At 36.6% G+C, this 26,458-nt stretch overlaps 1 protein-coding gene across 6 annotated transcripts in view; it reads right to left on the bottom strand.

Annotated features, from left to right (window-relative positions):
- Window positions 1-26,458, bottom strand: part of dchs1a (dachsous cadherin-related 1a) — a 140,541-nt gene that overhangs the window by 31,654 nt on the left and 82,429 nt on the right. The window contains exon 2 of one of the 6 annotated variants that reach the window (XM_058744351.1): window positions 8,281-8,313. The exons of the other annotated variants lie outside the window; for them this stretch is intronic. Within the exon in view, the coding sequence (XP_058600334.1) occupies window positions 8,281-8,286 (6 nt within the window). The 5' untranslated portion in view covers window positions 8,287-8,313. The remainder of the gene's footprint in view (window positions 1-8,280; window positions 8,314-26,458) is intronic. 6 annotated transcript variants of the gene reach the window in all.

The following is a 26,458-nucleotide window of genomic DNA, read 5'->3' as shown; positions in this document are numbered from 1 at the left end:
ATACTGCTGTTTATCACTGTTTTTCTGACAATCACATCTTCCAATAAGCTACCCCGCTGTCAAAACAGCTTCCAGCTTGATAAAACATAACAGATTCACTGCATTCACTCACTGCCAAGCATTGCTCAAAAATCACCAAAGGACGTCTATTTGGGCAAAAACAGCAAATAACATAACACAGACACGTGTTATGAAACATACCAGATGCAATCTATCCGTAGTGAATTTTTTTATGACGCGCTTTCAAGTGGCTGGCAGTAACCCCAAAGGTCACCTGCATCTACTGCAACGTTACACCTCAGAACAAGCTGTCAATGGGCGCAGTATGGCGCTTTCGTATTAGCAAACATCACTTGTACATATTTCCTTCCTTTGAGTAATGGATCGGCATGACATCATCGGAGCACTCCTCCAGATCTGTGAAGTACGCGGCACTTTCCAGATGTCCATTAAAAGGGATCTGCAGTATAATGGGATGCCTGTAAAACATCACATACATGTCAAGATCACTGAGCACTCTAATTATTTCTTCATGCAAGGAAGCTGGGCTCCATCCCGGTACGAGCCGTCCGCCAGGACACTATCATCAGGAAATGTCCAGAAAGAGTCAAAAAGTCTCGGGGTCAAAAGAAGCAGCTGACACGGACTGGTCATGTTTCGCCTTTTTATCAGATGCAGACTCGTATTCTGGTAGTCGACCACAATTTATGTCAGGTATGGTGTAAAGGCCGGAGTTTTGGATGTAAATATTAGGGTTGGAAGAATTTTGAAAGGTGTTGGTTTCTAAAATAACACAGCTTCGAGCTTTTCATCTCTGGCCTTGACGGTGACGGGGAGGGGTAGCAGCAGGTACTTTCGGGCTGGGGTAAGGTGCAGTTTTTTGGCAGAAGATCACAGAAGGGCCAATTCAGCATAAAGAGGACTAATGACACCAGGAGGACCGGTGCGGAGGGACTATAGAGTACGGTTTCCCCGTTTTCTCTCATGTCTCCATAACTGTGAGTGTTTGTCTTTCATCTGGCCTCCACAGCTGGAGGTGATTTAGGCACCAAACCATGTACAGAGAAAAGTGATAGATCGGGGATATCAGAGAGGAGAAGCAGAGACAGAGGGGTTAATGGCTGCAAGAGGAGTTATGGGCTCAAAATGGACTCGGGGTAATAATAATAACTTGATGTGCTTTCAGAGAATGTGACATTCAAATAAATGTTTGAAAATACATTTGAATAAACAATGATGTGCAGACAATGTCTGTGCAGTTTAGTCAAGAGATCAAATTAGACTCAAAAATGAAAATTCTGTCAGTAATTATTCTCCCTCATGATGTTCCAAACCCAGAGGCAGTTATTTCTTCCATGAAACACAAAAATATTATTTTAGTTCTTTCCATACAATGATTTCATAACAAATTCACAATGAGCATGTCCATAAGGCCCTAAAAAGTACAAAAACCTAAAAATATCTTAACAGTAGTCCATTTGAGTCATGTACTATATCCCAAGTCACAAAAATAAATAAAAATAAAAAAATTAATTGTAATGTAATTAATTAAATGATGTGCCAATTAATTAGTCAAATTAATGTCAAATTATTTGCAGACCAGTTTGAACTGAGAAATTACCCAGAGTTTAATACACATACATTTTTATATTAGAATTTATTACACACAAACTTTTATATTATTTTATATTCCATTATTAAATCAGACAGACTGTTACTACAGCTTCTGATTAAGTTGTTTTTTTACAGGCAGGTTATCTACTTGTATAAGATGTTTTTAAGAGCTGGCTGTGTTTACTATTGACCTCTCTAAGGTCTACTGAAGCTCAGAGTGAGCAGGAAGCCAACCCTATCAAAACTAAGACTCGTGCCACCTCTGACAAATCTTCCCCATGAGAATTAAAAGACCAAGCATTTCCAGTGGTCATTTTAACAGGAACAATAAACATGCCAAAAGCACCTCTGGAAATGTACGCTGGGTGACCCTTTGCACTGACCCCATCACGCCTTACTTCTCAGAAGAAGCTCTGTGCTAGAGTTCCAATCACTGTCAATTCAATGGCCTCACCGGTTGTTTTTGAAATGCCACATAAGAGACACGGCTCTTTTACGTTTTCACACAAGCATGAAAGCCAATGTTTTTGTTAAAAAGACAGAAAAAGAAATGGCAAAATCATATGAGACGGTGATCTGAACAACAACCTGCTAAGCGGATGTGGATATTGATGTTATAATAAATATATAAAATAAAATAAATGAAAAAATGTATTAAAAAAGTGTGGATTTAATTAATTAATTAATTAATTCTTATTATTTTATTTTATTTTTGACCACACTCATTTGGAAAAATGGGCCAAATAGCTTATTTATTTCAGGCATATTGCTGACCTTTGAAGCTATAAACCAACTCCACTCTTCAGAAACTTGAATGAACCCAGATGAATTGCACTGAGAGTTTAGTGGGATGCTGAAGGGATGTCAGCAAAGATGGAATAATGCGAACCATGCTCGCTATGGGATCTAACGGTACTGATGTGGCTTATGGCACCGCTCTGCTGGTCAATAACTCCCTCGCAGGACTGCGTGCACAAACACAACACGCACACGGTAGCAAATTCCACCCGCAGCCCTGCCGCCTGGCACCCGTGTTGGATGGGTTTGTTGAGAGGCCAGTTGCAGAGAACAGCAGGGTTTTTCCGATGGATTGCAGCCTTCGCATGCCTTCCTTGAAAAAAGTCAGAGAGCACAGCTTTTATACGGGTCAAATGTAGTACGGTCAGTGCTTTAAAGTATGATAGTGGTAAAATTGTCTGTGGCCTACATGAAAATACATGGAATGCAAGTGGACTTGACATTATGTACACATCATTGGACTACTAGACATATTGCTTTCAGTGAAATGTCATTTTAGATGCTGGTCAGTAGGAGTCACTGGCCACATCACTCATAAATGTCCTCAAGGCAAAAGCTAATAGCCGTTCTCCTGAACTCAATCTGGCCTGGTTTTAATGTTGCACAGCACAGCAGAGGGAGCCAGATCAGGTTGTCTACTTTCTATTGTCGTTCCAAAGTGATCTGTGAGTGGCTACTGACAGTGAAATAATTTGCATATTCCTAGCCAGGAGATACTGGATTTGCATCAAATGGAAAGGGAGGTACTTTTTCACAATTCTCTTTTCCTGAAACACTGAGCAACATTTTTATTAGCAGACCCAAATCTATTTCCTTTTTAAATTGCTTTTCTTCTAATAAAAACAACAATTTTGGTGTAGATTTTGGCAAGACAGTTCCAAAACAGCAATAATTTGCCTTATTTTTTACTTAAAGTGTTACTCCCCTCCAAAATGAAAATTTTATCATTAATCACTTACCCCCATGTCGTTCCAAACCCGTAAAAGCTTAGTTCGTCTTCGGAACACAATTTAAGATATTTTGGATGAAAGCCGGGGGGCTTGTGACTGTCCCATTGACTGCCAAGTAAATAACACTGTCAAGGCCCAGAGAACGCAAACAGAGTACGCTGTTCTGTGTCAGCCGCACCACACGGATATGCTGTTTTTGTTCAAATCAAAGCGTAAATAAACGTAGAAAATGTATCCGTGTGGTGCGGCTGACACAGAACAGCGTACTCTGTTTGCGTCCAGCGGATACTCTCCAAAATGGCGCTACGGTTACGCAGATGAGACGAATTGTTGAATAAAGTCGTTATTTTTATTTTCTTTGCGTACAAAAAGTATTCTCGTCGCTTCATTAAATTCAGATTGAACCACTGATGGCAGATGGACTATTTTGATGATGCCTTTCATACTTTTCTGGGCCTTGACAGTGTTATTTACTTGGCAGTCAATGGGACAGTCACAAGCCTCCCAGTTTTCATCCAAAATATCTTAAATTGTGTTCCGAAGACGAACAAAGCTTTTACGGGTTTGGAACGACATGGGAGTAAATGATTAATGACAAAATTTTCATTTTGGGGTGTAGTAACCCTTTAAAAAAAATATCAAAAGTGTAAAAATTATTATATATTATTTAAATATGAAAATTTTATATACAAGGTAAAATTACAATAAATAAATACATATGGATTTCATTTGAAACATTCTTCCACTCATCTGTTTCCATTATGCCATTCCATTATCAGCTTATATACATTATATACAGTATACTGTATCTGTTTCTGAGTGTGTTTTTGAGTTATAGCAATCATGATTGTGTTCTCCTCCTAAAGATGCATGAATACTGGGTTGTTGTCATGGCCAGATGTCTTTGATTTGTTCATGGTTGTTTTCAATTTGTAAATCAACTTTCAAAGCATATATTTATGAGAAAACAAACAACATTTCCCCCAAAAATTAGGCTCATTCCTCTGTGGCATGGGTCTTATTTATTGAAAAAGAGCTATTGTGAGTTTAAAGGAAAAGTAATTTGGAACTATAAACATGCCAAGTAAGGTATGAATTTAAATGTATTTCAATCAAAAAGACCTTCTACAAAAGATGCAATGTTTTTACTTTACAGCTGTCATCAAACACGTAATTCGAACAAACTACAAATTTAAAATTTGATGAGAACAGACCACAACACTATCTCAACACGCTTAAGATGTTACACACTAAACACACTGACAACCTCACAGACCATCTTGGGATTGTGTTCGCAAGTTTTGTAGACGCATGCACAAATCACATTTTCTATAAAAATGTAGTTTTTAATATCTTTTAAATACGTTTTTGCCACTTTGTTGATAGAAATAGTGAGACAGGAGATGGGAACCATGAAAAGACAAATTCCAGCTCACATTGCTTACTCACAATGTGTCGTTCCATATGCACTAACCTCTAGGCTCAAAATATTTCTATTCACATCTGACATCATCAGCTTCTTACAACCTCTATAGAAATGTTCCCTGAGCAGAAAATTCCATGATTCCATTGTTTGTGCATGACACTCTGAAACAAGTTCCTGAAATGGAGGGCAGTAAACTCTTGCTTTCTCTCTGTGGCTGCAGGCACTTCATGGTCCAGATACATATGACAATGGAAAGGTGCTTTACTGTTGCACAGGGACCTGGAGACCACTTCACAAACACGCTCTTTAAGTTCAGCAGGCTTTAATCACAGTCTCTGCTGGAGAGAAAAGCACTCGCTTGCCTCAAGCTCATCACAAACTGGCACACTGAGTTCATCTTGCTGCAGAGTATGGGAATGGAAACTCCTATTTACACCACAATTCTGTTTAAAAGCCTATTTGGTTTTGGTTTCTTTCTTCTGTGGAGATTTTTTTTTTTTAAATGTTTTGTGGGTTTTCATACAATGGAGTCCAGCATTATTTAAGACCTCATTGACTTTGATAACATGGACAAAAACATTCTTATAAATGTTTTCTTTTGGGTTTGACAGACGAAAGAAAGTCATACACAGTTAACATGGCATAAGAAATCATTGTGCTTAGTAAATAAGTTAAACAAACAGTTGGTTTTAATCAAAATGATGAAATATATTCAATATGTTCATTACATTGAATATATATCAGGGTTATTATTGTTAACTAAAACCAAAAAAAATTAAAACTATAAAATGTAAATATTAGATGAAGAACTAAACAAAAATGAGAAATGTTGCCTAGTTAGTTTAGTTTGAGTTGAAGCACTACAATTAATTCACTGCAAAAAATGCTTTCCTTACTTAGATTTTTTTCTTGTTTCCAGTCAAAATATCTAAAAATTCTTAAATCAAGAAGGATTTTCTAGACAAGTAAAAATTATTGTCTTGTTTTCAGCAAACAAAGCAAAATAATCTGCCAGTGGGGTAAGCAAAATAATCTTATTTCAAACAGAAAACATGATTATTTTGCTTACTCCACTGGCAGATTACTGTGTGTACTGTCTATATTTATTATGCATATATAAATACACACACATACAGTAAATATTTTGAAAGTATTTACATGTATATATTTATATTCATATAATTTATATTATATCTAAATATATAAACATAACATATTTTTCTTAAATATTTTCAAATACATGCATGTGTGTATTTATATATACACAATAAATATACACAGTACACACACGTTATGTAAACAAAAACTTTTTTTTGTTTTGGATGCGATTAATCGCGATTAATCGTTTGACAGCACTATTTGCATTCACATGCTGCTACATCACACACTGCATGAAAGGCAATATTCAAAATGATATAATAGGGGCACTTTAAGCAAAGTTGTCATTACCCATTCCAAGGTTCTTTTATCCTGCCTGTCCATTATTTTTCCTACATCTTTTAATCTCAAAAACAATATATGTGTGATTACAGTGCACAACGACCCCTAAACAAGTTAAGATCTGAACCAGCCACATTTGGTACAGAGGGCCATTACTGTGTGTGGTGGGCCGGACGCTATCATTTTAAAATAACTGTTTAGGTCACACAGTTAATATCAGCTCTCTGGAGCAGTCCCTATAAACACACATGGGCCCGTGCCACTGGCCGATAAACACGGCTTTCTGTGAGGCCCGCTGGGGCTGCTTACTGGCGTGTGCCAAGCCGTGCTACGACGCTCTGGGCCGCAGCCCTCAGACGACTGTTTTTAGAGCAGTGGGATGGTCCCAGCGGAGGTCATTCCTCCTCCGGTTCAAGCCAGGGTCGAGTATAGAAAAACACACAGTTTGGCGAAGGAGACGGCACAGGCCAGAGTGTGTTTAGATCAATTTCTTCGGTTTCACTGGCACTTGTTCGCGCAAGTAAACAGACTATTCATTTAGCAGCCTACACATGGTCGCTAGAGGAATAATGACCTCTGTGAAAAATGACGGTGAAGTTGCTTTTAAAAGCGACACAAAAAACTGAATCTGTTAGGCCAAAGTCGGTAGACATCCTGTAATAAAAAACATGCAATAGAGATTCACAGTTTCTTACAGCTTGGAAAGTATTAATGTTTGGCATATTATAAGGTGTGACACGAATCTGGGTGGTGTGCATTATGATAGATGAGGTGACTAATGCACATTTGTATGTACAAGGCGAGCACAGCTGCAAATACGTTTGAAAATGAAAAATAAAAAAACTAAACCTCTCTTCTCAGATATAAAATAATCTATATCTGTCTGCATCAACCATTTATGAACTTTTGCACGCATGTTACACTGGGAAATATTTAACTTAAGCCTAAACATTTATAATGATGAGTGATCAGAATGTAACTTATGCTATTGTCACATAAATACAAGCACACTTCTTTCATTATACTGAGTTAATTGCATAATGATATTGTAAAATAAGCTGTACGTAATATATAGCATTGAGTGGAGACGAATAAATCACTCTCTTGACAAATAAATCCAAAAAACAGGAGGTAGCCTATCAACCACTGTGTAGTTTGATGCATTCTCTCTTATTTTTCAGTCATCCAAGTTTCACTGTATTGGCAGACAGAGAGTTTACAGTCTCTGCTACGTGTTAACTTCTGGTTTTTGTCGCCACAATGCTATTTTTTCACACTCATGAAGAGCTCCAAAAGCTCAGAGACAGAGTTTGTGCTTCAGTATCTGCCAATTATTCCATCCCCTACTTAAAAAAAAAAACAGTCTAAGGTTTACCAGTCTGGTTTGAGTGTTTTAAAGGAGTTTTGGACTCTTTCAAACTGACCAACCAGCTAGAAACCAGTCTGCCAGACCACCTAGACCAACATAAACTAGCTAAGATCAGCAAAACTCTTGAAGGTGCACTGGCTGAAGATGCCAACATTACATCACTGGTAAGCAAAACAAATTGTTTAGTGCCGTTTTAACACACACACACGCATGCACACACACACACACACACACACACACACCTCTGTGTTTTGTAATACACAAACAGTGTTGTGTATTACATCTGCTTCAGGCAGATCCCAGCCGCCTTTTCAGCGAGAAAACAAAAAGAAATGGCGTGTGTTTTCTCACGAAACAACAGCTGGTGCCCAGATAGAACTGCTATGTCCAGCCACTACATTCCAGATCAAAAATATTTAAACAGCTTTTGCACAACCTTTGACTCTTCCTGCAAGCTTTACACTATGTTTATATCAGAGTATATATATATATATATATATATATCTTACCCTAGACAAATACAAAAGCAATGCAGGATACTTTGGAGAGTGAAATCCTGGAAATGCTCTTCTCTGTTATGGGTTTTTCCTCATGGGGGATTTCAATCATTCTAGTATGAAGACAGCTCTTTCTTAAAGGGATAGGTTATCCAAAAATGAAAAATTACATAATGACTTACTCACCCTCATGTTGCTCTAATCCTGACTGTCTCTCATCTATCGAACACAAAAGAAGATATTTTCATCAACGTTGGGATCCATAACAACATTGAACCCCAGTGACTTTCATTGTATGAACAAATAAACAATTACAATTAATTACACACATTTTTCAAAATAGCTTTTTGTGTGTCATACAAAAGCTCTTCCTGATAATTAATTTTCTAACATATTTGTGATGATCAGGGTTATTATAGTTAACTAAAACCAAAACCACGAAAAGCACTTTTGTTACTTTAAATAAATGTCAGCTGAAATAAAAATATTTTTAAAAAAATATATATTTTATTTCAGCTATTTATTTTCTAATTTTCAGTTAACTTTGTGTACTAAAATAACTCAAATAAAAATGAATAAAACCTATATAGACATATTAAAAAAGCTATAATAAAACACAAAACTACAAAAAAAAAAAAAAAAAAACTAATATTCCAGTGATACAAAAAAAAAAAACAACAACAACAAAAAAAAAACCTTCCAAGATTATTTTGACCGATTGAAGCCTTGTAGTACTGTTTTCATGTACTGTATCTCATTTTGTGCAGAGGGCAAACTGGTGGATGATGCTGTTGGCCTTTGGATGCACTTCATCCTAAATCAACTAGACAAGCTCAACAAACTCTCTACATCACTTAATTCACCCCCTGTTAATTTACAGCACAGTTATAGTTGAGTCACTGAGATGATGCACTTCTTGAGGCATCTTATAAACAATCTCTTCCATCCTAGTCCAGACCTACATAAAACATCCTCAAATCTTCAGCATCCTCCCATTCCATCACGGTATCACCCTGTGGGGATTTGAAATTTACTTAAGATAAAAGTATCACTTGTTTCTGTAGCACTGTCTTAAGGTTTCTGTCTGCATATGGATGATAGAACATGAGTGCTTTTCTTCCATCATTAGTGATGACTATCCTAAGGATCGACTCACTTCTGATGTATAAGCCTGCTTATATTCAAATAAACAGATCTGATTCTGATTCATGATTCTTGCGAATATGGAATTTGTACATACAAACTGTCTGCTAGTCTTTCGAAAAGAAAAGCCAAATGCACTTAACCTGAGGGTCAGCCATGAGTACATGAGTTAAACTGTAAAAGGATATGACCGTTATTATAGGTCTGTGTCTGAAATATACAGAAGATGTCTTAAAGATGATTTACTCAGCTGCAAAAACAATTAAAAGGTCATTCTGATTTCATTTTTATGTGGTTTAAAGGAATACTTCATCCAAATGTTAATTTGGCCATCCAAGATGCAGATTATTTTGTTGTATTTGTTTATTACAAACACGCAACTTATTGATTACTTACACTACTTGTGGATTATTGTGATGTTTTATCAGCTGTTTGGACTCTCATTCTGACGGCACCCATTCACTGTAGGTGAGTAAGTGATGCTAATAATTATAACATTATGCACTTTTAAAGTTCTGCAAAATTTGTCATTACAATCTGTGATTGTCATTACAAAAAAACATCAGTTTCACTTGAAAAAAGATGATGAAGTCTTCAGGTCTTCACAGCATCCCTCTCTTGGAGGAAATTTTTGACACTCACGAGCATTTAAAATTCATAGAAATATCTTACATATATAAACTTTACATATTGAACATCACATATTGAACGTTTTAACACTGTGTCCTCTGAGTTCAGAGTTGCCTGCAGTGAGAGATGTAACAAACCTTCAGCAAAAATGTGTTCAATAAGAAGTCTGCATGCTCTGCATCATTTATGAGGTTGCTTAATGGTACGAGGGGCGATAACACATTCCCTATGACAAACAAACTGAGGCACAACAGGGCATCCACACACTCAATCCTAATGTATCACAGATCTGATGATATAACATTTTATCTGATCGCACACAGCCAGAGAACGTGTCAGACACAAGTGGGGATCGTGATATCACACATTCTCTAGATAGAGAGATACGTCACTGAAAATGTTTCAGGGTTCATACGTGCAGCCAGAAGAGTAGGAACGATCAGTTAGTTATCAGATTGGCTCAGGAATATTAATTTGGTGACGTAGTATTCACATTCCCTTTGTATATACAAACCAGTACAAACCACAATCTCACCTAAGCCTTTTAAAAACGCAAATATAATGTGTGACTGTGGTTTTGACTATTTATTACTTTGAAGAGATAAGACATGTCAGGGAACTGAATAATGAACCCATTTAATGATATAAAACAATTTAGCTGTCCCACTGCAAAGGCTAAGTGCTCGGTTATGTTTTATATTGCCTCCTCGTGGCAGATTAAACTAAATCTAATCTGATCAGTCGTGGGCGTGACTGCCATGTGAGGTCTGGGATCAAAGGTCAGCTAAACGGCCACCTGCCCCCCTTTGACCTTTAACCCCAACACTATCCATTCTGTCTTTTATGTGCGACCCAAGCACGTACCACATGGTGGGTGTCTGTATCTACCTGCAATGAGACAGGATAACTGAGATGTCCAGATCAGTTTCAAGTAATACAAGAAACAGGAAAGAACTAGCAAAATATTCTAACATTTTCTTGAATTATAGCACCTTGGGATATATCTTTTTTTCTTTTATAAATACAATAATGTTCAAAAGTTTGGGGTCAATAAGAATTTTTAATATGTTTGAAAGCAGATAGCAGGCTGCATATATTTGATCAAAAATACATTAAAAATCTAAAATTTTAATAACTGTTAAATTTTTTTTTACAGATCTTTAAATATTTATTTAAATATTTAAATTTATTTTTGTGATAGCAAAGCTGAATTTTCAGCAGCCATTACTCCAGTCTTCAGTGTCATAAGATCTAATTTGCTAATTTGATGCTTCAGAAATATTTCTTATTATTATCAATGTTGATAACAGTTGTACTGCTTAATATTTTTTGTGGAACCCATGACAGATTTCTTTAAGGATTCTTTGATGAACAGGAAGTTCAGAAGAACAGCATTTATTCCAAAGAAAAAAAAAACTGTAATAGGTTAAAATCTTTATCACTTTTTATCAATTTTATGTATCCTTAATAAAAGTATTCATAACAAAAAATAAATAAATAAATCTTACAGAACCTAAACTTTTAAATGGGTAGTGAAACCTAGCATAAACCCAATGGTTATGTAGTGAAATTTTCCAAGTCAAACGGTCTTCCATGAAATACAAGAAATCCATGTCCATATAATGTTTCCTTTTTTCAAATGTTCTATTTTTAAAATTCAAATGCTATTTTTGCATCTGTTATTCTCATCTGCCTCTGTAATTAAGTATATGCAATATCTCCTGCCTCTGAATAAAGCAAATGATCTTTAGTCATCTCTCCAACTCGAGTCCTTATTAAAGGAGAAACCCAGCAATGGAAAGTTTTCAGTGAGCACAAATATCATTTTTCAGCCTTAATATGAGACAGTGCTGTTTAAAGCCTAATCCTATAGTAGAACCGTCAGAATGAATTCAGAATCCTTGAGGATTGTCTGAACCACACAACCCCATCCCAGGCTGGGATCAGATTCAACTGTTACTTTGCCATTTTTCTGAAGTGGCTTTTTCATCTAAAAACATTTCTTTTTCACTGAGCCTGGTGTTTCTCATAAATCATAGTCTCTATCACAGCCTGCTCTATTGTTACGAGTGATTCGTCACTCATATGACTTTAGACGGGTCACAGTTTTGAGTTAAGACATCTGGGTTTTTCAATGTCAGGGTATATATTGTTATCTCCATGAAAACATTACATGCAACAGCTTAGGCATATGAAAGAGATGGCCATACAAATCTAGAAAGGACGTGTGTGTTTGATTTCCAATGATGACAGTGTGCACGCAGTGACTGATGGCGTTTAAGAGGGGACGGGTTATAACAACACACACATGCTGGGCAATTTGTCTTTCAGGCCATATCCGTCACAAAACACTCAAGCAATACATGCAAAAGGAAATTAAACACGTGCAACACACACCTGCACCAAGATGGACTCTAAATTCTGATTGGATGAGCCCTGTTTTCAGTCTTCAATCATCAATTCAATTCTATATTAATGCAGTCATAAACAACCTTTAACAACCAGTTTCTTCTCATCTTGACATGTAGAGGCTAGATCTGCTCTATGCAAATAAAGTGAAGCAGTCTTATGCCATGAATATATCTAGCATGGTATAAATGGTGTAGGTAAATCTCTAGCAGTTGACACACACACACACACACACACACACACACACACACTTTTAAACCATCCAGCCCAGCTTATACACATGCTCAAAAACTTGCTGACAGCCGGTTTGCAGCTCTCCAGAGACTTGACCCGTAACCTGACTCAGTGGCCTCTTCCACTTCTGTTTAATTGAGTCGAGATGCAATAATGAGAACATGTCCACGAGGTTCACGCTGATGAACACCACACTAAATACCTTGTGTTTGCTAAGCTTTATATGAGAGTCAAATGCTGAATCACAAGAGATCTTGGAAGTCTTATATCATAAACCTTAAAGACAACACAAAACATTCAATTTGTAGTCCATTTAAACTGCGTAAAGCCTCGTTTATACTCGCGCCTGGCTCCACTTCACGAGCCTCCGCTGACTACGCGCGAACCTCCCCAAACGGACGAGGCGTTTATACTTGACGTGTTCGCCGTTGAGATATTCTTTGAAACGACAGGGGGCGCACAAACGAAATCGTCCTTTAAATCCGCAGGAAGTAGACGAGAAGTAGGAATTTTACCGGAATTACGTCAGATCATTCAAGATGGACTATTGTTTGTTGATTTATTAAAATTTTACATCAAACTTTTTGTTCACTCTTTCATTTCTGTGCATAATGCAGACACATTTCTACATATTGCAGTATAGTTAACGGTATGTGGGTTATTCGACAGTGTTGGAATTGCAGGATGTCTTATTTCTTATTCTAACATTTCAAATTAGACCACATTATTAGAGTACAAGTTAGACAAAAATATTGCCACGTTGAGGCTCAAGTAGGTGTAACTGTTCAAATACAAGATTAATGTTATAATGTATATAAGTTGAAACCTACAGTGTTTTGCAAATGTAACACTTCTATAAAGGTTAGGGACTGCAAAATGTACTTTGCCATAGATTAACCCATGTGATGTCTTTGTTATGTTATATAAAATGAGAAGATATAACAACAGTTCAAAAGAGCAATGTTGATAAATATTGTTTTATTCTGAATACAATATATTACAGACACATTGTTTTGTGGTGCATAGAATACTTTGCTATAGTTACAGTGCTACAGACATTTGAATAATTATTTTAAAACTATTATAAAAATTACAAAGAAAATATAAGCTGTTCATGTTGACTGCGGCGCCGTGCGAACTGTTCGCTCAAAAAATGTCGTGCACACCGCCACGCAAAATGAGGTCGCGCTCACCCAAAGCGAACTTCTGCTAACACCGCGATGACGTCATATTTGGCGCGCGCACCCAAGCGAACTTGCGGACGCGTCGAGTATAAACCAGGCTTAATGAGACATATTTCCAAATAAAATTAAATAATCAGTGAAAATTATCCACCGATTATCCACTTGGATCATTAAGCTACGACATTATTGGATGAAAATGGTTATTGAGTAGCCTAATATTATTTCTCCTTGCCCACAGGGACTTGTTTACATCCACAAAAAAATGGTTTTAGAAAAATTATTATTAGTATAATTATTGTATATTGTATTTTTATGTCTAAGTCAACTTTCAGATGTATTTTGGTCTTTGGCCTACTTGTTTCATTCATCTTGTTTCTAACTACACAAATATGTAGGTAACATTATGTAAAATCTATTAATTTGCTAAAATAACCTATAAAAATTAAACTTTAATACCAAAGAATTTCAGGTGAAAATAAAATACATTTAATTAAATAATAATACTTTTTTTTTTCATTAAAGAATAATACATTTGAAATTAAAATACATTTTATTATAAACTATTTATTTTCTATTTTTCCCAACTTTCAGGGGTCATATGGTTCAGCTAAGCCCACATTCCTACAAGATCATCCCTTTCGCTTCCTCTTTCCCTTTCATCTTGACTTCCATCCTTCTGTTCTCAAGTTACGCAATACTGTGAATTGCATTTTAAGACTTCAAGCACAAGTATGAATGTGCATAACAGAGAACGTGGTCTCAAGACAGGAAGATTTATGCAGTCTGTAATACACCTCTATATGGACATCCACGTGAGGCTACATATGGTCTTCATATCATAGCAGTAAACAGGCTAGATTTCTAAAGCACCTGTAACATGAAAGGCGCCCGTATCCGTGTGTGTTTTGTTCTGGCTTTGTAGGGGCAGCTTCTGAATCCTCTTTCCAACGCAGGCCTCTCGGTACTAAATTGTCAATATGCTTCCTCAGCCAGATGCAGCCTTGCTAGAGCAATATTGAGAGGTTTACTGACCCAAAATATATAAATTAAATTCTTTAAAATTATTAATGAAAATTTGTCATTTTATTTTTTTAAATTTATAAATAAATAAAAATAATAAACTATTTATTTATTTTCTATTTAATTATTTCCTATTTTTAACAATGTAAAAACATATGTTTCTCTTAAGTACAAACAGTAGACAAAGAAGAAAATACTGAAGGAATAGGGTTCCAACTTCCAGTTGGCACTGCAGAAATTACAGGTCTTACGGGAAGATTTGAGAGTGTTGGACTCAAATCTATTGAAGCTTTGCAACACTTTAGGGAAATTATGGTTTTTCTATTTTTCCGGCTTACAGGGGAAATCTGCTGATGGGGCAAAGAGAAGCCACTGGTCACAGACACTGAACCACATTAAAACGCAAGTACATGACCCTAAATTACAGAGAGCCAATATTAGGTCGCCGTTAACTTTAATAATTTAGCAGTAATTGCAAATCTACAGCACTGCATTTTCCAAAAAAGAAAGTAAGCACCATTTAACTTCGACTACTGCATGCATTGCACTGTATTTAATTGCCATGTCGGTGGTAATAATCATCATAGGTCACTAACCGCCACCTATAAAAACATCAGATCAGTGAACCTGGGAGGTCCCGGTCTGTCTTTAATAACAAGAGACGAAGCATCATTATTTTCTGTTTCTGTACTGAAATAACATGTTACGAATAATATAATTTGGGTTTAGTTTATTAAATCCAAAGCATCACCAATAGCCAGTCGCTTCTTTATGAATTAAAAGTATAAAAAACATGCATTAACACACATAATAAACACAAAAATACACAAACAGTGAGTACAAAAAAAGTCAATTTTTAACTATACTGAATTATTATTAAAATGTTTTGATACTGAATGAAATAAGTGCATAAACACTCTAAAAGATAAAAAAAATAATAATAATAATAATTAAAAATGAATGAATACTTCTCTTGACTGATCTCGTCACCATGCATTCCGGGATTGTTTTTCAGAAAAACATGCAATTCTATATTAGATTTTTGTCAAAAGAAGGTTTCTTTGCACCAGGAGTGCTTTCTATAAAGTCTTAAAATGTTCACTAAGGCTGAATTTGGAACAGCATACTTGCATACTATTCTTACTACTACTGCCATATAAAGATATGGTAGAATAAAAGATATGACAGATAGAGTATGAAAAATATTGCTGATTGCTCTTCGAAATTCGGCTTATGGAACATCACTGGAGGAGGTCAAAGGTTATGAAACTTCAACTTTATATTAAAATCGCTGCTATTTAATTTAAACGGCTCCCTGGAAGCATAAGATACTGTTATCACATTTGGTTTGGCTAACTTTTTAAATTGGATAACTCTATAGAGGTCTTTTTAGCTTGATGTGAAATTATTCTGGCATCTATAAGAAATTTAGAAAAAGTTCCCATAACACATGGAAGTAAAGTCCTTATTCATATAAACAGCAGAATTGGGGCTAATGAGGGATTTGAACATGCATCCTGTAAGAGCGAGTGGAGCTCAGGACAGGCAAGTGTTAAGTGGAAAAGCTGAACTCACTCAAAGAACAAGTGTATTGTGCTCGTGAGCGACAGAAAGAGAGAGATGAAGAAAAACCGAAGGGAGAGACGGATTAATGATGAATCATGGGATCTAGCACACTTTGCCTCACCAGTAAAACCTAAGCTCATTTGATGGGTTAAAGACTCAGGTCTCACATGATAGCCAATATACTTTGAGAAGAAAAAAAAAAAACAGCAGAAAGTGTGTGAAGGGCATGGAGAAGGAAGGGGTCCGATACTCAAGAGGATTACGTCTCATTTCTGGTACATGGCGAAGGGCTAAAGGCAGCCAGACACCACCAGATAAAAGCTATGAGGAGCTAAAGAGTTGAGGCTGGACTCTTATAATACATTAAGACAGAATGGGGGGCCACAGCTGTCATCCCGACGGTTTGGTTGAATTAAAGATGGGTTGAGCTGACATAAGACCAAACTTTTGAGCCTTCACTACTAATCTCTCAGTAACTTCAAAACTGCATTTAAAATCCAACTGGGCCGTTACAGCGAGGTTTTATTTTTCATAACGGCATATGAAAACATCAAGTTGCATATGAAGACGTCAAGTTACATTTGAACTTGAAATAAATTCAGCTTTTTTACATACGCTTTGTATTTTGTGAATTATGCGCATCCCGAGAGCTATTTCTATGTTTTTGAAGACATAAAGGCCTAATTGGAGCCAGTACATGTGTGAAAGTACTGTTTGAAGGCATCTGCTGTACTTTTAACAGTGTGTATAACACATATTCAAACCAAAATACCAATACATCTTACAGCTCATATGTGAGTTTCTTTATCTTTTAAAGGGGTCATATGATGTGATTTCACGTTTTCCTTTCTCTTTGGAGTGTTACAAGCTTTTTGTGCATAGATAAGATCTGTAAAGTTGCAAAGATTAAAGTCTCAGACCCAAAGAGATATTCTTCATAAAAGTTAAGATTCTGCCACGCCTTCCTAAAACGGCTCATTCAAACACGCACCCACATGTCTATGTCACGGTGTGGGAAGATTTGCATAACACCACCCAAACGTATACGCAATGAAAGAAGGCGTAACTTTTATTCTCGCTGTAGTATTGTTGTTGCAGCCTTCATGTCGTGGAGACGCTGTGTGTTTTGTTGTGAAAGCGAAAGTACTTTGTCTGGCCTTCCAAATGAGTACACAACTAGAAATCAGTGGTTAAGTTATATTTACAACACTGCTCCAGAACAGTACAATGCAAATTTTCGAGTGTGTGCAGCGCATTTTACGGAGGACTATTTCCTGAACCTGGGAGAGAGTAGCCTACAATGTGAGCACTATGAACAGCTGTGAACACTATAAAGTGGGGCAATTCCAACGTCGCAAGGACAGTCTGGTGCTTCTGACTCACAGCCTGTAAGTACGTTTCAATATTTAAAGAATTTGCTAACTTGCTGACTATTCAAACGCGAGTTTTGAGCAGTGTAGAGTAGTGCTTGTTTGGCGTTTCTACAATCACAAATGCAGACATGGTGTTATATTTACGCGGCGCAGCATGTAAAAAGACCTTATGAGTCATTATAATCAGTAATTATGTCCTTACTGAATGCAACAAATTCCTAGTTTATAATGGGTTTTATTGTTTTAGGCTCGTCGCGCCGGGACACGCCATCACAACGTGGTAAGAGGCGTAACATTTCCGTCACACGCTTGAGGTATTCGGCCAATCACAATGCACTGGATAGCTGCCCAATCAGAGCACACCTCGTGTCTCAGAACGATGAGCTTTGTAAAAATCGACGCGTTTCAGAAAGGCAGAGCATAGAGTAGCAACAATAATGTACAGTAACACAAAATAATGTTGTGAGGGCAGTTGAGATGTAAACAGGAAAAGATGCAAGATGCATGATTTGTGGGTGGTGTGGATGGAATGTTTCTTGCATTTTTTCTCCTCATCAATCATGAACACCGCTGACACTGCACTTTTGTCCATTCACGAGTACATCCACAAAGAGGTCTATCCAAGAAACGCAACATAACGTGAATAGAAACCGCTATGGTAGGGAAATCACTTCAGGTCTGTTCCTTCGCCTTTCTCTTGACAAAGTCACGGAAAAAAGCACTTGTCTTGATTTATTGCTGCTTACAGAGACCATTTCTGACAGCCTATATCTCACGTTTAACTACACTCTTAAGGAAGCTGGACGTATGCAACTGCGCTAGCGAGTTCTCAAACAAAGTCTCTGTACGCAATGGCCAAAAAAACTAAATTCCTTGGACCACACAATATCCACAAATACAGAGTTAACTGTGGTTCTCATAGGAAATAGTGCAGTTTTATCCGTTCTACTTGTTCCATGTTCACAGTTCTCTGGTTTTACATGACACACCAACATTTTTTCAACAGCATTTGACACTTAATATTGTTTTCTTGCCTTTTGAAACTGCCTGCAACAGACGTTCAGATAGAAACATTGTTAACCTTATTTTTATTCAACATTCAAAAAGTACAACCTAAAATATATACAGCATTTTTCTAATCAGTTTAGAAGTAAACCCAACCTTTGACTAAAATGTTCTCACCTGTAAACATTTATATAATTCTACATTATCAGAGATCATTCCTTCATCATTAGCTTTTGCAATCTGTCTTGAGCAATCGACACAGCGCTTTTCTTGTTTGCTAAAGCTACACTGTGATCAAGATCAAACTCCTTGTTAAACAGGCTTTTGAGAAGCAGATGAAATCACAAATTGGCAAAGAGTGCTGGGTACAGCGGTCAGTGAAAACCAACAAGAGATTTGGCAAGAGCGTATCGGTGACAAACGAAAAGAGTTGCAGGTACGCTAATAAAAGTCTGTGTGGATATGTTATGACAGGCCAGATATATCTACTGGGAAACAAACGCAATACAAATGATGCAAAACATGTCATAACATCTCAGGAATATGAACTAACCGCAATTTATTGAGACCCTTGAACCTGAATTATGAGCGACTATAACCTGAATATGGTACAAATTAGATATTAAATAGCCCATACAAATGATAAATGAGTATTTACATCAGCTCCTACACGTTTCTCAATCTGTATGGTATGTATTGAAAGTGCATGAGGTAATCTTTACAAACAAAACCACGGTAAACCTAGCAAAACCTTTCCTGAACTATCAAACTAAGTATAAACAACTTCCTCTGCGAAGACAACATGACCTCTCGCAACCTTCCGTACAGGAATGTGACTAATGTTCACTTAACTGTAATCAGTGACGTGCAGAATGAAGATGTATGCCACATTTTGTATTAAGGCCTATGCAAGCATATGCCTTTCATAAAGACTTGGGACAACTCCATGAACACCGTGATCCAAGAGCGGGTTCACTCTGGGTTCAGGGAGTCTTGCAGTGTATATAATTCACATGTAAAATAAGGTCAGCGTGAATGGAAATATGGTCCCTGGTGTATTCGAGACACTGTTTGTCTGTACTCCCAAAGATTTGGGAGGTGAAGAGGGAGGTAACTGAAGCCCAGTGCACTTGAAGGGACAGTATCATGAAGATAAATTTAGCTTTTAACTAACTAAATAGCCAAGTTTCATCTGTAGTACACGTGCATCCATGACAAGCCTATAGGGAACAAACTTGAATGTTTTTCACTCTGCTACCTAAAGTTCAGCTATTTTATATTCAAGAGATAGTACTGAAATAGTACTGATAGACACTACTGTCAATATTTACTTCATATTGTTCCAAATCTTTTTATTTTAAAGAATGTCTCCATAGTTTTTTGCCCTTTAAATGATACAACAATGAATATCAATCACTGGACTTCATAGGCTTACATTATATTGACATGTATAGACATTTTTCAAAATACGCTACCATTCGGAAGTTTGGGTTCTGTAAGATTTTTGTAAGATGGGGTCAACATGAATGCATTAAATTCATCAAAAGTGAGAGTAAAGACATTTATAATGTTACAAAAGATTTCTATTTCAAATAAACACTGTTCTTTTGAACTTTCTATGCATCAAAGAATCCTGAAAAAATCTATCATGGTTTCACAAAAATATTTAGCAGCACAACTATTTTCAACATTGATAATAATAAGAAATGTTTCTTCAGCATCAAATCAGTATATTAGAATGGTTATGACACAGACACTGAAGACTGAAAATTCAGCTTTGCCATCACAGGAATAAATTAAAAAAAGAGACTTTAAATTATAATATTATTTCATTATATTACAGTTTTATAGTATTTTTGATCAAATAAATGAAGAGTTCAGATGCAAAAGCCTCTAAGTGCCGTCTGAAATTTTCATCTAAAATGAGCATTTTTATCAGGCTCCTATGTTTAGGTTCAGTAATTTTACTCTAATGGCAATGTATAGGTCATTTTCTATGCAATTAAAGTGAAATAACTGAACATAAATATAGGGGAGTGATTAAAAATGCTCATTTTAGAAAAAATTTCAGACGGCACTTTGAGGCTTTTGCATTTGAACTCTTCAAATGTAGACTTGGTGAGGATAAGGGACTTCTTTCAAAAACATTAAAACATCCTACTGACCGCAAACTTTTAAATGGTAGTGTAAATGGTTTTATGTTCCACAGAAGAAAGTCATACAGACTTTAGAACAAGATGAGGTTGAGTATAACAGCGTGAACTGCTTAAAGAAACAGTAGAGAAACACAATTTCAGAAGTAGCTTAAATTTAAGGATGGTCAAACCAAAGTGTGTGATCATGCGTGAAACCACACAGTCATAAAACTTTGGTGGTGATGCCGAAAATTACACCATAGTTTTCCTATACTGTAAAGACAGGATTAGCTTGTAATTACAGCTGATTGACCAGTCTTTGAACTTTAGTATTCTTGTCGGCCGTGCATGCGAAGAGGGGCTCCAGATGTCCTCGACTTCATTGATTCTCCAGATGTTACGTATAGAATGGATAATGGATTCGCTGGCCCTGAACAGAAGTTTTCAGTATTTACAGTAAAAGGCATTTAAGGGTAAGAAAACATTGACCTCACGCAACCATTCCAAGTGATGGGTTTTAGTCAACAATACCTTCTCAAGAAAACAGTGAATATTTAGCACTAACTCTAACACTTGCTAGCTGTACCATGGTGTGCACCAATTCATATTTCAGTTGTATGTGAACTGAATGTTAAAGCAAGACCATTTGAAGCCAACTTTCAAGCAAAAGTATACCAGTGATTGTTTAAGTGAACAAAAAGTCCTCTGTCTTTCTTCAAACACTGGGAAACGGCCTTGAGAACTAGCTGATATCTACTGTAGCATTACACCAAATTCTTCTGATGTTCTCAACAATGCCTGCATTTTCTTTCATATCTCCATGTTCTTCTCACACACACACACACACACACAAACACAACCTATTCATTTGCTAATTGTTGATTCTCCTAGTAGAGCGCTGTGAACTCATGGCAAACTGCCCAGCGTAGTTGTAATACTAAGGATTCTTCATTTCATTACATTGTAAAAAGTAAAACGTGCTGTTGTGATCTTCAGGAGCCATTTCGAACCAATCTGACCCTTAAACATGACCTTTGTTTGTCTATTCCAATGCATTCTGATTGATTCTCCATGAAGGATAAATCTGAGCTAAGCTCAGCCATAGAAAATAATTTCAAAATGTCTCTCAGTTTGCAAAAACAAATAACATAATGTATTGACAGTTACATGGTCACAATGGAAGTCTATGGGGCAAATGTACAATAGCCACAAAGGCTTCCATTGTAAGTGGATTTCTGTCAGCATGTTGTTTTGTTTGTTTTTACAAACTGAGGGATTATTTACTGTTCACTCCAAATGAATGCATTACAGTGTGCAACAAGCAAATATGCATTTGATCCTCAGATCATTTATAAAAGCCACACTACTATAGTTCCTGACACAAGACAACTTCAAAAAAGCTTTCTTTCAATGATCATCACAGGCAGGAATGTGCATTACACACACTAGTCTTTGTGGTACGAATGTTAGAAACTAGTTTTACCTTCCAAATGCTCTTTTATTTCATATTTTGTCTCTGAAATGCAGAAAACATTACACTAGCAGTGCAAGGCCCATGTTACACAATCAATGCCAAAGAGAAGCTTATCCCAAACAATACAATATTCATTCCTGAAATGTTTTGGTAACCATTTTGTAATGTCATTAATCTGTGTTCTGAGAAACAGCAGAGAAACCCTAAAACTGCAATGCATTTTGGAAGTGTGAAAGCGTTTTATGCAATTTAAATCTCAAATGTGAGGATTATCTCAGAAGAACTAATTAAAATGCCTGAGGAAAGACCTTGATTTGAAGTCAGTTAGAAATATAAAAAAACAAGGGAGATTAAGTCAGGGTATCAAACTACAAGAGAATGCTGAACGACTTCCCAAAGTGGGACTTGCACTGAAAATGGGTGGAACTTGTCGAAATAACTGACAAATAAAGATTAGCATCAGAATCCGATACTTAGAATGTAAAATACTACAAAATGCTTGTATAGTGGTGTGGTTTCTTGTCTATATGGGTGTATGTCTAAACATGAAGTTAGAAAAACTATTGAAACAAGAGTCTGCTCAAGTGTCTCACATCTTTGGTATTTTCTTGTGTGTTTATGGGACTCTTGGGAAATCTTTGGATGTAATGTAGCCTAATGTCGGTTTGAGGCAACTAACAACTGTGTTACATCAACCAGCAGGAGGAGGCAGGTGAAATTTAATCCAATCAGTCTGGTTTATTTTGTGTGTTTTTGAAACAAGAGTAAACTTAAGCATGCCTCAAAAGTTCAAAAGGGACAAAGAAACTACAGGGTAACATCCAGACACAACATGATGAAGTGATAAGAGCTCTTTCTTCAGTTTAAATCTGAGTTGTTTCCCAACCAGCTGTGGCCAAAACAAGTGACAAGGACGGTATGAGAGATAAACAAAACAGAATAAGGTAAAACATATGAATGCCCACAGGTTTTGTGACATCAGCAGTGTGTTGCTGTGGTAATCTGTCAACAGTTGCCAGGGCGATGTGTCGTCATGCAGAGGGAACGTTAGCAGGTCTGCCCAAACCAATGAACCATGATGATGAACCCACACAAAAGCACCTTTTTGCAATTACTTCAATGAAGAACGCAGATTCCAAGAATTCCTCTACGTGAATGCATATAATCTTGATGGACATGCAACGGAGTAATTTAACCCTATAAATCACCACAGCCATGTCCATTTATCACAATTAAGAGATTTTTTGAAGAAAAATTTGCAAATGAAACCCATACTTGCAGAGTCCCCAAATGTCTAGAGCATTAAATAAAGGCTGTCAATGACTAAAAACATTAATATAATTAATTTTGTGGTAAATTAGTTAATTGACCATATTAAATGTTAATAAACAGTATATATATCAATATGACCATTAAAAAAGCTGAAAGATCTTACATTTAAGTTCATGCATGACTGTGTTGTTGTTGTTGTTTTTCATCATTTTATTAATCAAATATAACTATTGCACTAAAATGAAACATTATACAGACAGCTGTTTGTTTGTTTTTTCTCTTTTGGTACAGTTAGATTTTTTATGTTTTTGAAAGAAGCCCCTTATGCTCATTAAAACTATTTATTTAAACAAAAATGTAGCAAAAACAGTAATATTTTTGAAAATGACTGAAATTTTAAATAACTGAAAGTTCAAAAGAACAGAATTAATTTGAAATATAATCTTTTGTAATATTATAAATGTCTTAACTGTCACTTTTGATCAATTTAATGCCTCCTTGCTGACTAAAAGTATGAATTTCTTTAAAAAAATTTTTTAAAACTTCCAACCCCAAAATTTTGAACAGTAGTATACATAAACAGCGCACAAAGGTAATCAGTCTTAAAAAAGCAATAAACACCAATCAACCAACCCTCATGTATGTGAATTGTTGTGTAATCATCTAATAAGCGTGTGTTGGGTAACATTTGTGAGCTATTTCTGTACTAATGTTGTTTAGCAACGCCTTACCTGACAGCCTTGCATATTCGGTAGCTCTTACTGCAGGGTTTGTGGTGAGATGAGTGGGTTTAATTGTCAGGTAATCTATGGTTACCACATTCCACCGAGATGAATGCAACACTCTGGAAACCAAGCAAGCCATTATTCTCAGGTCAGAAGAACTCTTTAGGGCTCCATTCTCACACATAGAGCTCTAGAAAGTGTGTGTGTGGTTGTGTTGAGTGGGAGAGAGGGTATTTGAAAGAGCAAGCGAGGAATGAAAGAACAGAAAGAGCAAGATCTGAAAAACATCATCTATATTGCAAATACGTCAACATGTCTACCAGGCAAATCAGCTCTTTTAATTAATAAAACAACATCAGAGCCTGCATTGTGCATGTGTGAATAATTGGTGTGATCAGAAACCTTGGGGGTTGTTAAATAATCATGACATTACTAAATCAAAGGCTCAGAGACCATATAGAAGGAACAGCACCAGTCCAAATCACAAGTCCCATTTGTTTTCAATCACATAAGTCAACTTTCCTTTCATTACATTTACACTTAGCTTTTGGGGTTGGCAGCGGCTGATTAATCTACCACATTAAAACCAGAACAAACACCCCGCTTCCGAGCTTGCTTCCAGCAGGCTCTGACAGTTTCCCGGGCCAACAAATTAGGGATGGATGGCGTGTGTGCAGAAATCCTGTTAGGCTCTCTGTTGATGGCTTGAGACTTTGTGACAGCGGAGACAATGGCTCTGCTCTCCGCACCGGGGTCATTTTCATCAATTAGCCCACGTAGTGCTCAAAGGCTAATCCAATAGCCCGCCAAAAGTGTTCTCACGGTTACAGGGGGCTGTCTGAATTAGCCCGGTGGGCCGGCGGCCCAGGAGATGCAGACACACAACAATGCAGTCTTCAAAATGAGAGAAGAAATGAGATTTGGACAGAAAGAGAGAGCACTGGCGAGGAAATATACAATGGATACGAAACGTATTTAGGCAATAGGGTTGTAACTGCATTATGCATCTTTATATTACTTATAATGAAAGGACATTCATGCATTTTTAAATGTGGCTTAAAGGAGTAGTTCACTTCCAAAACGAAAATTTCCTGATAATTTACTCACCCCCATGTCATCCAAGATGTTAACGTCCATATAGTGGACTTCAATGAGAACAAACGGTTTTAAGGTCTAAATTGCAGTTTCAATGCAGCTTCAAAGGGCTCTACACAATCCCAGCTGAGGAATAAGGGTCTAATCTAGTGAAACGATCTTTCATTTTCTTAAAAAACTAAATAAAAATGTATATAATTTTTAACCACAATTGCTCGTCTTGCACCAACTCTGTGATGCGCATGCATGCGTGTCTTCACGCATTACATAATAACGTTGGAAAAGTCACAGATGGTTAGTTCTTCGTCTGTGTAGTTTGGCTAAAAAAGGTAGGGTAGGACTAAAAACAACATCTTATTCTCTCCTCCAATTTCAAAATTGTCTGACATCGTTGTTTTACCTTTTTTGTAAAGGGCATTTGACTTTCTTCGCACATTCGTTTTGTAAACACTGGGTTGGTACTTCTGCCTACGCGCACATATGTAATCGTACGTATGTACGATACGTAATCACGCGTAACGTGATTACATAATGCGTGAGGTCGAGCTAGTGCAAGAAAAGCATTTGTGGTTAAAAAGTATATAAATTTGTATTTTCTTAGAAAATAACTGATCGTTTCGCTAGATATGACCCTTATTCCTCGGCTGGGATCATGTAGAGCCTTTTGAAGCTGCATTATAACTGCAATTTGGACCTTCAACCCATTGTTCACATTGAAGTCCACTGTATGTAGAGAAATCCTGGAATGTTATCCTCAAAAGCCTTAATTTCTTTTCGACTGATGAAAGAAAGACATGAACATCTTGGATGACATGGGGGTGAGTAAATTATCAGGAAATTCTCATTCTGGAAGTGAACTTCAACTTTAAGTGTCCAAATACTTTTTGGGCTGAGAGAGAGAAAAAAAGAGCTTCAGTATGACTCACACAAACCACTCTTGGTTTCTTTATACAAAGATTATGTAAAGGTTAGCCAGGGTCAGGCTGACGTTTGCCACCAGGGCAATAACTCATCTGCACAGTCAATATAAAACATCGAACAAAATGATGGAATACCAAAATCTGCCAATGAAAATGATGCTTCAATGTCTACAACTTTT

Source organism: Onychostoma macrolepis, chromosome 15, assembly GCF_012432095.1.
Source record: "Onychostoma macrolepis isolate SWU-2019 chromosome 15, ASM1243209v1, whole genome shotgun sequence".
NCBI classification, from domain to species: domain Eukaryota; kingdom Metazoa; phylum Chordata; class Actinopteri; order Cypriniformes; family Cyprinidae; genus Onychostoma; species Onychostoma macrolepis.
This window is presented reverse-complemented; position numbering and strand designations above follow the sequence as displayed.